Source organism: Gadus morhua, chromosome 2, assembly GCF_902167405.1.
Source record: "Gadus morhua chromosome 2, gadMor3.0, whole genome shotgun sequence".
Lineage (NCBI taxonomy): Eukaryota > Metazoa > Chordata > Actinopteri > Gadiformes > Gadidae > Gadus > Gadus morhua.
In genome coordinates this window covers 267,265-280,325 of record NC_044049.1, presented here as the reverse complement: position 1 = coordinate 280,325, position 13,061 = coordinate 267,265, and the positions used below count along the sequence as shown (strand labels likewise).

The window sequence follows — 13,061 nt, the reverse complement described above, 5'->3', positions numbered from 1 at the left end:
TGTAGGGTTGTATGAAAGGTGCTGTACTAATAAAGTTGAGCTGAGGTTCGTAGGACCAACCTGAGCCTCTTAGCTGGAGACTAGACGTCACTCGCTAAGGCAGCCAACAGGAGCTTGTGCGTCAGGTCTCATCGTTATTATAAACAGTGGAAAGTTCAGCTGATACTCAGGGAAACAACGCAGGACATTCACAACAACCGCTTGCAAAACACTTGTGCATTTCCTTCCTCACTGACCCAACCGGCCAGCGGCCCTTCCTACATCGTGTGAGGACTGTCCGTGTTTTTAGTTTTCTCTGAGCATCAGTGAACACCAGAGCTGCTGTGTCTCTTCTTTAGAGACCAGCGGCAGACGCCCTCATGAAGAACCGTGTTCTCACGGTGCTCTCCTCAATGCACGTGGAGGTGATCTCACCTGGGGAGGCAGCGAGAGCCTTGAAGCCTGGAGAGATAGCTTCTGTCCAGGCTTCAAGTGACGCTGGCGGTCTGATCACAGCGGCTCTGACCAATCAGCGTCCTACCAGGACCTACTAGATCCACCTGATAGACAGATGGTTCATCCAATCACCTGCCAGGTATATATATAAGTGCCTGCCCCTTTTCCAAAAAGTTTCCAAGGACGCCTTCCAGACGTTTCCGTGCGGCGGACCATCTGGTCGGCCGGAGCCCAGCAGGATAAAGCCCGCCGCGGGGGGGGGGGGGGGGGGGGGAGACAGCCTGGGGGTCCTCACCTGGTGTTCTCCCTCCCGTGGGACTTGAGGAAGTTCTTGTCTCGGTTCTGAGAGAGGTAGGCCACCAGCTCATCGTTGGTCCTGCAGAGAGAGAGAGAGAGAGAGAGAGAGAGAGAGAGAGAGAGAGAGAGAGACAGAGAGAGAGAGAGACAGGGAGAGAGACAGACAGAGAGGCAGAGAGAGAGAGAGAGGCAGAGAGAGAGAGAGACAGAGAGAGAGAGAGACAGAGAGAGAGACAGAGAGAGAGACAGAGACAGGGAGAGAGACAGACAGAGAGGCAGAGAGAGAGAGAGAGACAGAGAGAGAGAGAGAGAGAGAGAGAGAGAGACAGAGACAGAGACAGAGAGAGACACACAAGGTGAGCAGAGTGGAGCCAAACACTAACTGAGCAGAGTAGATTGAGGACGTAACGCTGCACTGCTCTGAGTCCTTGGGGGATGGCAGCCGTGTCCCTGAGCAGTGAGCTGCGAGGTGCAGCACTTTGACGGAGTACACTCCCAGATCTACAAGTTCTCCCTCTGTGGTGGAGCGCTGCCCCGGGCTCAGACCAGGACAGACGCGTACAGCGAGGACCGGGCCGCTGAGGGAGAGGAGCTGCTCTGTTCTGCCCCGGGGCATCACTGGACCTCAGTGCTTCAGTGCCGCCGGGGCAGAAGCCGTCTCCTCTGGCCAATGGCCCGGCTGCTCTTCTGTTGTGTGTAACAAGTACAAGCCCTGCTGGTCACCAGAGCGAGCGGATCTGAATAACAAAGCCCTCCTACAAAGCACCCGTCTGCAGAGACCTGCCAGAGACGATGAGCATCACACAGCATCGGTTCATACCCCCGCTGGAAACATGTGCATGCAGCTATAAATAGATAACTCAACCACAGAGGGAGCCGTGAGGTGACAGGTGCAGCGTTGATACGGACAGCGGCTGTCACCTTCAGGGCGTTTAGCTGACGCTTCTATCAAGAGACTTACATTAGTACATCTGTCAGAAGAAAGATAAACAACAATATCTCGCTGAAGGTAGAGTAAGGATGTTCATCGAACCATCATTGTTCAACCCATTCCTCGTTTACAACAGAGATAGCCAAGTTAAGAAGCTACATATTAATGAGTCCTATTTTTAAGTGCCAGGACGTACAACCCCCAATAAGTGTGTCAGAGGGCTGTGGGGGGTAGGGGGGACCTCAACCTGCAGCCGTTCAGTCCCACCTGGTGGGGAAGTCGGTGGCGCTGAGGTTGATGAAGAAGTCCCACTCCCAGTCCAGCATGGACAGCAGGTCCTGCATGCTGTGCAGGTAGGCCTTCAGCAGGCTGGCCCCGCCCCAGATGGTCACCATGCGCCACGGCGTGGCGCGCACGTTGCTGTACTGCTCCGCCATCGCCAGAACCTCCCGGTGCAGGTAGCCAGAGCGCTGAGGGGGAGGGAGGGGGAGAGAGAGAGGGGGAGGGAGAGGGAGAGGGAGAGGGAGAGGGAGAGGGAGAGAGAGTAACCGTTAAAATGTGGGGATACAGCGGCGGTGATAATCAGCGTTTGGCTCGAGGTTCAGGACTCTGCATTCTATTTGGATGTCATTAGCAGACGGAGAGACGCTGCCTAATGGACGGCGGCCGAGGGGACGCCGGGACAGCCGGTCTGGGATCCATTAGGATATGTGCAGCGCTCCACTCTGCTGGACGGGATTCAGGTCAGCTCCTCAGCTGCTGGGAGGACGACGTCACGTTTCTGATAGAGCTCTACAGCTCCTACCTTCAGGTGCAACATACAGAGGTCCACCGCGAGGGCTGGAACTCAGACTCTTTTGTTAGCAGCGCAATTTGAATAAAGAAATTGCACAAATGACTCAGCCCGTTCTGCACTCAGTCGTCGGCTGGTCTTTTGTCTTCCCCTGAAGGGTTCTTGCGTTGGGCGTTATTGTCACGGCGCTCTATTGTTGTGTCTGACTCCTGTCTGGTCTGACGTCTTTCATGTTGGATTCATGATGGATGATGATGAAGGCTGCAGCAGAACGGTCTCTCGTGGTAGGGTGTGCACGTGACTCTGAAGCTGTACCAGAGCAGGGATTTAGCAACAGTATCCAAAGCGTAGGACTCTTCTGATGGAGTCCTTCTGCTGGTGCGGGGCGATGAATAGCTCTCCAACGCTTCACTAAATCACCAATGGACAAGCGCGGATAATTCTTGTGGAGGCTTTGCCCGAAAATAAGTCAAGGTACCGTGACGAGATGCTGAAACAATACCAGTCCCATGACCATAAGATGGATCTAAAGACCCCCACGATGCGGCGCGGGTACATCAGACGGTGAGCCCCTGGCGTACAGAGACATCGCTCCACCGGTACAGCGGGAGGAGTGAAGGCGGCTTAGAGAAGGGGCTGCTCGACATGTGGGGGAGAGGAGGACGTAGAGGACGACGGAGCACCCCGCTGACGGGCGGTCGGGGTTTAGGCGGAGGAACACGAAGCAGCGGGGGCGCTCTTTAAACCCCCCCAACGAGACCCCTGCTGGGGGCTCAGCATCAAACTGGAGGGGCAGCGTGTGAAGTGGATCAGGTACTGCCCCCGTTTAGTACCCCGCCCCCCCTCCACCACCCCCATGTGGTAGTAGTGATGGTGCTAGGGGTGGTGTTAGGGGTGGTGTTAGGGGTGGTGGTGTTAGGGGTGGTGGTGGTAGGGGTGGTGCTCACCTTGTCCACGTGGATGTAGTAGTAGTGGTCCCGGTGGTAGAGGTGGTGTTAGGGGTGGTGGTGGTGTGTTGGTTGGTGGGTGGTGTAGGAGTGGGTGGTGCAAGGGGTGGTGCTCACCTTGTCCACGTGGATGTAGTAGTAGTGGTCCCGGTGGTAGATGGCCTTGAGGAGGCGTTTCAGCTGCCGCACCGCCCGGCCGTGCACCATCAGGACGTAGGCCACCCTGACCGGGGCCTCCGCCCGCGACTGATCCTCACCCCTCCGCTCGCCGGCCGCGACCGGCCCGGAGCCCCCGGCTGGGAGAGAGAGAGAGACTACAGTTTCAGTTTCAGTTCAACTTTATTGTCCCAAAAAGGGAAACTTGTCTTGCAGTCAGGTACACATAAAAACATAAAAACACAATCTACACAAGGACACACAACAAGGAGATAGACACGGGCTAATATAAGTTAACTGTCATACTTATCTAGTCATCTGATTCAAATACATTTACAGGTATGTGCAAAGAATTGTGCAAATTAAGCAAACGAATTGCGCTAGGAATAGACTACTGTGAAGACTAGGCTTTATACGGTCCCAACATCAGAATGCATCATGGGATGTTTTGTTGCGGATACTGCGCCGTACTGTCAGATCTACGTTAAATTCTGCAACCTAAGCAAAAACGCAGTTTGAATCACAACAATGTTGAATGACTACAAATAATTCCACGATAAACTAAATGACAAAGAAATCATTAGTACCAAAACACGAACATGCATTCCAATGTTTTGCGATGTACAAGAACTATAGAGCAATTACTCAAGTATAATTTAAGCACACATGAAGTTCAGCCGGTCGAATCAAACTGAAAGTATTTAATCCCACAAGATGTAATTAAACAAAACGTTCTTCAAACTCAAGAGCTAATTAAAACTCCATCAGAAAGGAATTAGAAGGCTCTCTGTGAGTGCACATCTCCAGCCACCTGGACAGAGCATTAGCACCTTCCACTCATTATTTATTATAAATACATTTGATATTCTGCAGTTATTTCGGTTTGTTTTGGCCTGAGGCCTCAACAGGAAGGGCTCGGGGTGATGGGACACAACCCTGGTGGGGGCCCTTTACTGGGGACAGAACCACAACGCTACTGGTGGGGCAGGTACTGGTATAGACGGAACACTGGTACTGGTAGGACTGGTACTGGTAGGACTGGTACTGGTAGGACTGGTGATGAAGCAGACCTCATTGGGGCTGTATTCTACCCTCTGAGTGAGGAGAGGTCTGCCCTGGGACCCGCCTCCGTTAGAGGAGGACCAGCAGCTGACCAACGGCTGACCAGACACCAGGGTTCAGTGAGGCTGAGGAGCGGGCCTGCACACATGATGGAGGAGAGACCGGCACCCTCCAACTGGAGAGAGACCGGCACCCTCCAACTGGAGAGAGACCGGCACCCTCCAACAGGAGAGAGACCGGCCCCCTAACAGGAGAGAGACCGGCACCCTAACAGGAGAGAGACCGGCCCCCTAACCGGAGAGACCGGCCCCCTAACTGGAGAGAGACCGGCCCCCTAACCGGAGAGAGACCGGCCCCCTAACCGGAGAGACCGGCCCCCTAACCGAAGAGACCGGCCCCCTAACAGGAGAGACCGGCCCCCTAACAGGAGAGAGACCGGCCCCCTAACAGGAGAGAAACCGGCCCCCTAACAGGAGAGAGACCGGCCCCCTAACAGGAGAGAGACCAGCACCCTCCAACAGGAGAGACCGGCCCCCTAACCGGAGAGACCGGCCCCTAACAGCAGCGCCGCCCCTCTCACCGCTGCGGGGGCAGTACTGGGGCAGGGCCGTGGGCATCAGCAGGCCGGCCTGGTGGCGGCACACGATGTTGGCGATGTCCTGGCGGCAGGCGGGGGAGCCGGCGCGGTGCAGCGCCGACAGCGCGTCCTTCCCCACGATGTCACACTTGGGCACGAAGTCCGCGCCCCCGGGGCCCTGGGGGCCGCCGTCCACGCTGCCCGGCTCGCCCGCCGCCGCCGGGGCCAGCGGCGGCGGCGGCGGGCCCCCCCGCCCCTCGCTGAGGTTGCGGTTGCCCGAGGGGTCGGGGGGGGCCAGGGCGGCGCCCACGCCGTCGGCCCCGCCCCCCACGGCGCCGGCGTACTGCTCGGTGGTGCGGCCCCGCGGCGGGAGGCGGCGCTTGCCCTGGCGGCCGGCCTCCCGCCGGACGGCGCCCCCCGGGGTGGCCCCCGCCCGCTCAGGACGGGCGCCGCTCCTCGCCGTGGCGGGGGGGCTCTGCCGCTCCCAGCCCGCCGCGTCCTGCAGGGGGGGGGCGGCGTGGTCCGGGAGCTTGGACCGCCGGGTCTTCCTCTGGGGGAGGGGGGGAGAGAGGAGGAGGGAGGGAGGGAGGGGAGAGGGGGGGGAGAGAGAGAGAGAGGGAGGGGGGGGAGAGAGGAGGAGGGAGGGAGGGGAGAGGGGGGGGAGAGAGGAGGAGGGAGGGAGGGGAGAGAGGAGGAGGGAGGGAGGGGAGAGGGGGGGGAGAGAGAGAGAGGGGGGAGAGGAAAGAGAGAGAGGGAGGGGGGGAGAGAGAGAGGGGGGGGGAGGGGAGAGAGAGAGGGAGGGGGGGAGAGAGAGAGAGGGAGGGGGGGAGAGAGGAGGAGGGAGGGAGGGGAGAGGGGGGGAGAGAGAGAGAGAGGGAGGGGGGGAGAGAGGAGGAGGGAGGGAGGGGAGAGGGGGGGAGAGAGAGAGGGGGGAGAGGAAAGAGAGAGAGGGAGGGGGGGAGAGAGAGAGGGAGGGGGGGGAGGGGAGAGAGAGAGGGGGGGGAGAGGGGGGAGAGAGGGAGGGGAAAGAGAGAGAGGGAGGGGGGGGAGAGAGAGGGGGGGGGGAGGGGAGAGAGAGAGGGAGAGGGGGGGGGAGAGGGAGGGGGGGAGGGAGAGAGGGGGGGGAGGGGAGAGAGAGAGGGAGAGGGGGGGGGGAGAGGGAGGGGGGGGAGGGAGAGAGGGAGAGAGGGAGAGAGAGGAGAGTTAGTCTTGGAGGAAGAGGCTGGATGATTCACACTCAGGAGGAGGAAGAGCAGCCCAGAGGCTGGACCGAGGCCCACAGGGGGATCTGCCTTCACTCTGTTGTGAGACTCATCTCACCCTGAGCTGGGATATTTATAGCAAAGCCTTTTTGTGTGAAGGTAATCTGGGAAAGACGCATAAACCGAGACATCATTCAGGCGAGTGTGGAGCTGTGGGACAGAGCAGAACGCAGAGAGAGGTGCCCAACTCACCGTGGTACAACTCACCGTGGTACAACTCACCGTGGTACAACTCACCGTGGTACACCTGCAAACACAACACTCAGAGGAAGATAACCCTAACTGGACAGCTTGGAACGCGTTGCAAAAGGGGAAGTCCGACCTTATCAGACCATTATATAGCCTGTGTGTGTGTGTGTGTGTGTGTGTGTGTGTGTGTGTGTGTGTGTGTGTGTGTGTGTGTGTGTGTGTGTGTGTGTGTGTGTGTGTGTGTGTGTGTGTGTGTGTGTGTGTGTGCGTGCGTGTGTGTGTGTGTGTGTTGTGTGGTGTGTGGTGTGTGTGTGTGTGTGTGTGTGTGTGTACAGTGGGCTGAGGTGGAAGCGTAGCATCAGCAGGTTGACTGCTGCTTGTATAATTGCTCCACAGTGCAGCCAGCTCATCTGGAGGCCCGTCACACACTGGGTGTCACTACAGCGACAGGACTGAGTCCATAGGTCCTCCTGAACACAGACAAGCTCAAACCAGAGAGAGAGGTGTGAGTGAGTGAGTGAGTGAGTGAGTGAGTGAGTGAGTGAGTGAGTGAGTGAGTGAGTGAGTGAGTGAGTGAGTGAGTGAGTGAGTGAGTGAGTGAGTGAGTGAGTGAGTGAGTGAGTGAGTGAGTGAGTGAGTGAGTGAGTGAGTGAACGACACCAGAATAAAAGACATTCAGCAAAGAAATAAAGTTCGGACACCAAATAGAACATAAGTAATAAGTATGTAATTGTGTGTTAGCTAAAATAAGGCCTTAAAACAAAAACAATTAAAAACGTAATCAACACAGAGCACCTTGACGCACATTTTGGACGAATCACCAACACGAGCTTAACAAGGACCAAGGACCATACTGGGCTGGGGGGCCCTCCAGGGCTCAGACAGAGGTTCTGACTGGTCAGAGAGCCAGTGTCCTGGCAGCAGCGCCCCAGCCTAACCCAGGGGTCCACAGGAAGGGTCGAGGGTCCACAGGGAGCCCTGGCCAAACCTTCAAAGAAGGACGGACGGTTTGGATGTTGAAATGACAAGTTTCCAATGCCCTATAAACGGGGTGTCACAGCAGGGGGCAGAGGGCTCATACACTGGCCTGCAGACCCTGTGGTGGGACAGGGTGCCCTGGTGTATGGATACAGGCTTCATCCCAGTCTGCAGGCAGCTCAACGAGGACCCCCTCCAAACAGAGACATCACACTGAAGGTCAGAGCGAGGCCGGCGACCTGACGCACGAACAGGAGCTCAGAGTGGAGAGACGCAGTCACCCGTCAGACTCGACGCGCTCCAAACACGTTCCTCCACCTCAGGGAACACAAACCCGACAGAGAAATGCAGCTTCCTCATGTCCTTGGGCAACTCGTGTTGTCGCTGTGTGTTGTTGTGGGATTGTTGTGCCACGCATGGCCGGGGTGGACAATAGAGGAAGGAAACGCGTCTAAACACAAACTCACTCGCTGCTCTTTGGAGTCAGAAACACCCTCTCAGACAACAAAGGAAAATAAACACACATGACTCCTGCCGGAGCCTCGACCGAGCAGCACACAGCTTTATATAACCCCCCCCCCCCCCCCCCCCCGTGTGTGTCTTGGAAAACAGAGCCGCGAGTGGGCGGCGGCGTCATGCCTGCATCACACCGCAGGGCGGGACGGCGCCGCCTCGCGGAGCCGTGGCACGCCATCGGAGCAGCGGAGTCAATGGGAATGGAGCCAGGGGCGGGGGGGGGGGGGCTGGTCCGCGGGCCGTTAGGGGGGACCAGCGCCCAGCGGGGGGGGGGGGGGGGGGGGGCTGGTCCGTGGGCCGTTAGGGGGACCAGCGCCCAGCGGGCAGCAGGCCGGTGCCAGGGTGAGAGCTGCCAACCAAAGCAGCGCCGTGGGCCGCCGTGGGCCGCCGTGGGCCGGCGTGGGCCGCCGTGGGCCGGCGGGCCGGCGGCCTCTGAAAGGCCTCCGCTGCGGCCGGGGGAACAACAACATACCGTACATGGCTCTGCGGGCCCCATGACTCCACATGGTTCACTTAGTGAGCAGCGCAGCACACAGAACACAGAGCCCGCGCGGAGACTAACGTGTGTGGGCGGTCTCCTCTTAATGCCCGCTGCCGCTTTTTAAGCCACTTCTAAACGGTGAGCAGCGAGCGAGCGAGCGTGTTCTCGCACACAGATGAAGCCGCAGCACAGATGGCTGCATTCCGTTCTGTCTGCAGCTTCTTAATGAACCGACGGGACGCCGCGGAAAGGCTGACCCAAACAATCGCTTAGTCTGACTCAAACACCTCCGTTGTACTAAAGGTGGGAGTCTGAATAAGCGATTGTTTTTTGCTGCTAGGGTTGGCTCCCCCCCCCCCCTAGCCCCCAGCCTCTCTGTGCTCTCTGGGATCCCTGCGCTCCGAGGGAAAGATGGCACCGGCCTCTCACATGCCACATCACGACGAGAACCTGGCCTGCCTCCCAAACCCCTCAGCTCACATTCCTGAGCGCTCCGCTCTGAGCGGGGACCGCCTCCGACGGTGGCACACGCTGAGGGAACCGCCGCAGGGCCTGCTCCCGCTCTGCGGCTCCTTGTTACCGCTCAGAGCGAGGAGCCGGCCCGCCTCCGGTCAGGAGCCCGAGGCCCGCGCTCCAGGTGTTCAGGGAGAACCCACCTGGAGCTCAGGGAACATTCCCACCCTCTGACAGCTGTCTCCTGACCCACCTCCCCCCAGCCCCCCGGCGTTCCCCGGTAGAACCGGAATGTGGCTCGTGTACGAGGCGCTCCTGGGAGTCAGGAATCACTACTTGTATTACAGCAAACATTTATAATTGTTGGACATTATTAAATATCAATAAGGAACATATCCCGAAATAATTTCACACCAGGATCCCTCTTACTGGAACCTGTCAGAATAGTACATGCAAAAAGTAAACTAATAGAAACAAAGACTTTTTCATAAATCAAGTAAGTTATAATAAATCATAAGTTATTCCTCTCCTCTCCTCTGTTACTGGACCCGATCACAACGAACAACAGAGGGCCGACCTGGGGGGGCCACAGGTATTTGGGGGTCCCCCCCTGAATGGGGAACTCCTCTTCCCTTCCTCCGCGTTCTGCCAATGGGACCCCTCTGTGGTTCTGACCTGAGGGGTCCCAGTCATTCGAGAGGTCCCAGAGAGGGTTCCCCATCCTCTAAAGGGGTCCTCAGCCATCCTCTGAGTCCTCTGGGGGTCCCCATCCTCTGCGGGTCCCCCCAGCAGCCTGCCCACAACAGCCCCTCACTCACACCACGGTGGGACTACTCTACGGACCACCCGACCAGGACTGTGACCAGACGGACCCGGAGAGGAGCTCCATGTTGCTGTCTCAGCTCCACAGTGGAGTGGTTAGCTCCCACAGAGGCTAGCGGAGCCGCTGCTGGGGTTCCACATGTGTGTTCTCATGACACGAAACAGGACGCCTTACCTCGGCCTCGCCCTCCTCAAGGCTCCGCAGGCTCCATACTACCAGTCCCTGGATCAGCAGTATCGTTAATCCCACGGCGATGGCGAGTTTGTATCGTCGGAGGAGCTTTTGCACTCGAGCGCTGGCCACCATTTTTTTGGACTCGGACGGTTTACATGGGCGCGTGCACGGCGTAGTCTGAAGAGCGCGCGCACGCAGTGACGCGATTACGCAGTGACGCGGCCCGCCTTCAACGTTTCTCCTCCGGTACAGAGAACAGAACGGTTTTAGTTTCTTTCACATTAAAACATGTTCGCTCAACGACCACCATCAACTGTTGCTCATAAAGATGAATGGTTTCTTTTAACTTTGACGAACTGTTATGTTTTAATTTTGCGACGTCAACGTTGAACCCGTTCCCTTTGTTTTGGTGTCAATCCCATCACCGTCCCCATGGTAACGGGAAGAATGCGGTGTGTGTGTTCAGTTCAGTTCACGCAACAAAAGTGTGTGTCCGCTTTTCAATTTCAATTTCCGCCGAAACCAACTCGTTACTGTGACTGTTTGCTCTCTAGATTAGACGTATTGTGTGACTTCTTGGTCATTCATCCGCTGCCTGATCAGTCTGAGATACATGGTCTGCACTCATGGCAGTAGAGAAAGTGTCTTATTAGTATATAGAAAGTGATTCATTAGAATCGTCCACCCTATCTGCATTCCCCCCCGCGGCAGCCAGAGGGAACACCTACCGGGAGCATCTGTGTCACCGCCAGCCGTCCCGCCCAGACCGAGTGGCACCCTGTGGCTCCAGTCCCGAGGAGAGCCGAGTCCAGTCCCGAGCAGAGCCGAGTCCAGCCCCTCGCTCCAGGACCACACTCTTCCTGTCTCAAGATCCACACACACCGGGCATGTCTGCTGGAGGGACGGCCCTGTCGCTCCTCACATCGCGGGACGGGACGGAAGAGCAGCAGCGATCCTCTGGTGTCCGCTCGGTGAGGAGCATGTCCGTCGGAGCTCGGGGTTCCGGATCTTAGGAGCAGTCCTGAAGATGTCCACTCTGGCAGGTCCCACCGGTCCTCCCGCACTGCTGACCCCGGATCAGTTCACAGTCATCGTGGCGTGTGGTAAGTCGAGCTTTTAACTGCAGCAATGATTAATGCTAATGTTAAATATCTATTTAAACAACAATAGACGAGTGATTTAACAACAAACTAAATGTTGTGACAGATAACAACGTTCTTCATACTAGTTAGTTTGCCCTATAGGAACTCTTAACTAATAATTATTAAATCAGTTTGCAGTATAGGCTTATTATTTCGTCTGTTCCTTTAACTTTATTTTATGTGACTGATTAGGCGATACACCTTGAACCTGCAGATGACAAAAGTTAAAAGATATCGAGGAATTCTATGACTAATGACTGATGATATCACTAAACACACACACACGCACACACACACACACACACACACACACACACACACACACACACACACACACACACACACACACACACACTTAAACACACACACACACACACACACACACACACACACACACACACACACACACACAAACACAAAGCAACATTGTATGATTCGCTAACATAACTTCCCGTCAACGCTGAGGGAGGATCGCGAGGTCAGTGTTACGATGTGTGGGGACCAGGACTATTAGTTCCCTCTCCTTTCATGGGCGCAGCTTCATGGGGGGGGGGGGACGACTCAAAAACACAACAGGTCCCCCCCAATAGAAATTATTTCTCAATACAATTATTTAGCTGAATGTTTATATTTAATAGAATCCTCTAACCTTCGTCACACATAAACACAACCCGTTTGAAGGTGCTGTCCCCCCTCTATGCTTCTCGGTGGTCCGACCCGCTGCGTGTGATTGGTTGAACCTCTCAGTCTGTATTCAGAGAGTGAATGGGTGGAGTGAAGGCCTAAAGTGATGCATTCATATATGAAGCTTCTGTTAACGTCTGCGTGTCCATCAGCAGATCATTGATATGCGTGGGTGTTAGTACCGATAGTCCCTACCCTAGGTCCTTATGACCCCTGCTCCCTTGTCTCCTTTCCTCAGGCTCCTCTCTGGTTCTCTTTGTGCTCATCGTGGCCATGCTGTATGTGATCTATCGTAAAGACCCCCAATGCTGCAAAGTCCCCCCCTACCGAGACTCCCACCGGAATCTGGTGAGACCTGGGACACGCAGGGTGTACACACATCTGTATTATAGACCTAGAATACACATCTGTATTATAGACCTAGAATACACATCTGTATTATAGACCTAGAATACACATCTGTATTATAGACCCTGTACAAACATCTGTATTATAGACCTAGAATACACATCTGTATTATAGACCTAGAATACACATCTGTATTATAGACCTAGAATACACATCTGTATTATAGACCTAGAATACACATCTGTATTATAGACCTATTATACACATCTATATTATAGACCTAGAATACACATCTGTATTATAGACCTATTATACACATCTGTATTATAGACCTAGAATGCACATCTGTATTATAGACCTAGAATACACATCTGTATTATAGACCTATTATACACATCTGTATTATAGACCTAGAATACACATCTGTATTATAGACCTATTATACACATCTATATTATAGACCTAGAATACACATCTGTATTATAGACCTATTATACACATCTGTATTATAGACCTAGAATGCACATCTGTATTATAGACCTAGAATACACATCTGTATTATAGACCTATTATACACATCTGTATTATAGACCTAGAATACACATCTGTATTATAGACCTATTATACACATCTGTATTATAGACCTATTATACACATCTGTATTATAGACCTATTATACACGTCTGTATTATAGACCTAGAATACACATCTGTATTATAGACCTATGCTATACACATCTGTATTATAGACCTAGAATACACATCTGTATTATAGACCTATTATACACATCTGTATTATAGACCTAGAATACAC

General features: G+C 55.0%; 2 protein-coding genes across 5 annotated transcripts in view; one reads left to right on the top strand and one right to left on the bottom strand.

The window, feature by feature from the left end:
• Positions 1-730: 730 nt before the first annotated feature.
• Positions 731-10,246, bottom strand: LOC115534271 (xylosyltransferase 2; the record flags this gene model as incomplete). Its single annotated transcript, XM_030345144.1, is given in 5 exon segments — positions 731-811; positions 1,931-2,133; positions 3,521-3,699; positions 5,202-5,748; positions 10,075-10,246. Coding segments are annotated over 5 exon segments (1,142 nt in total), but the record flags the coding sequence as incomplete, so codon positions are not given.
• A 94-nt stretch (positions 10,247-10,340) lies between these two features.
• si:ch73-364h19.1 (uncharacterized) overlaps positions 10,341-13,061 on the top strand; it is a 9,055-nt gene continuing 6,334 nt past the window's right edge. For 2 of the 4 annotated variants that reach the window (XM_030345181.1, XM_030345173.1), the window contains exons 1-2: positions 10,348-11,177; positions 12,139-12,248. In XM_030345181.1, coding sequence (XP_030201041.1) covers positions 11,102-11,177; positions 12,139-12,248 — 186 coding nt within the window. In that variant the 5' untranslated portion in view covers positions 10,348-11,101. Of the gene's footprint in view, positions 11,178-12,138; positions 12,249-13,061 lie in introns of all 4 variants that reach the window. The other 2 variants (XM_030345157.1, XM_030345163.1) reach the window with 2 other exon arrangements.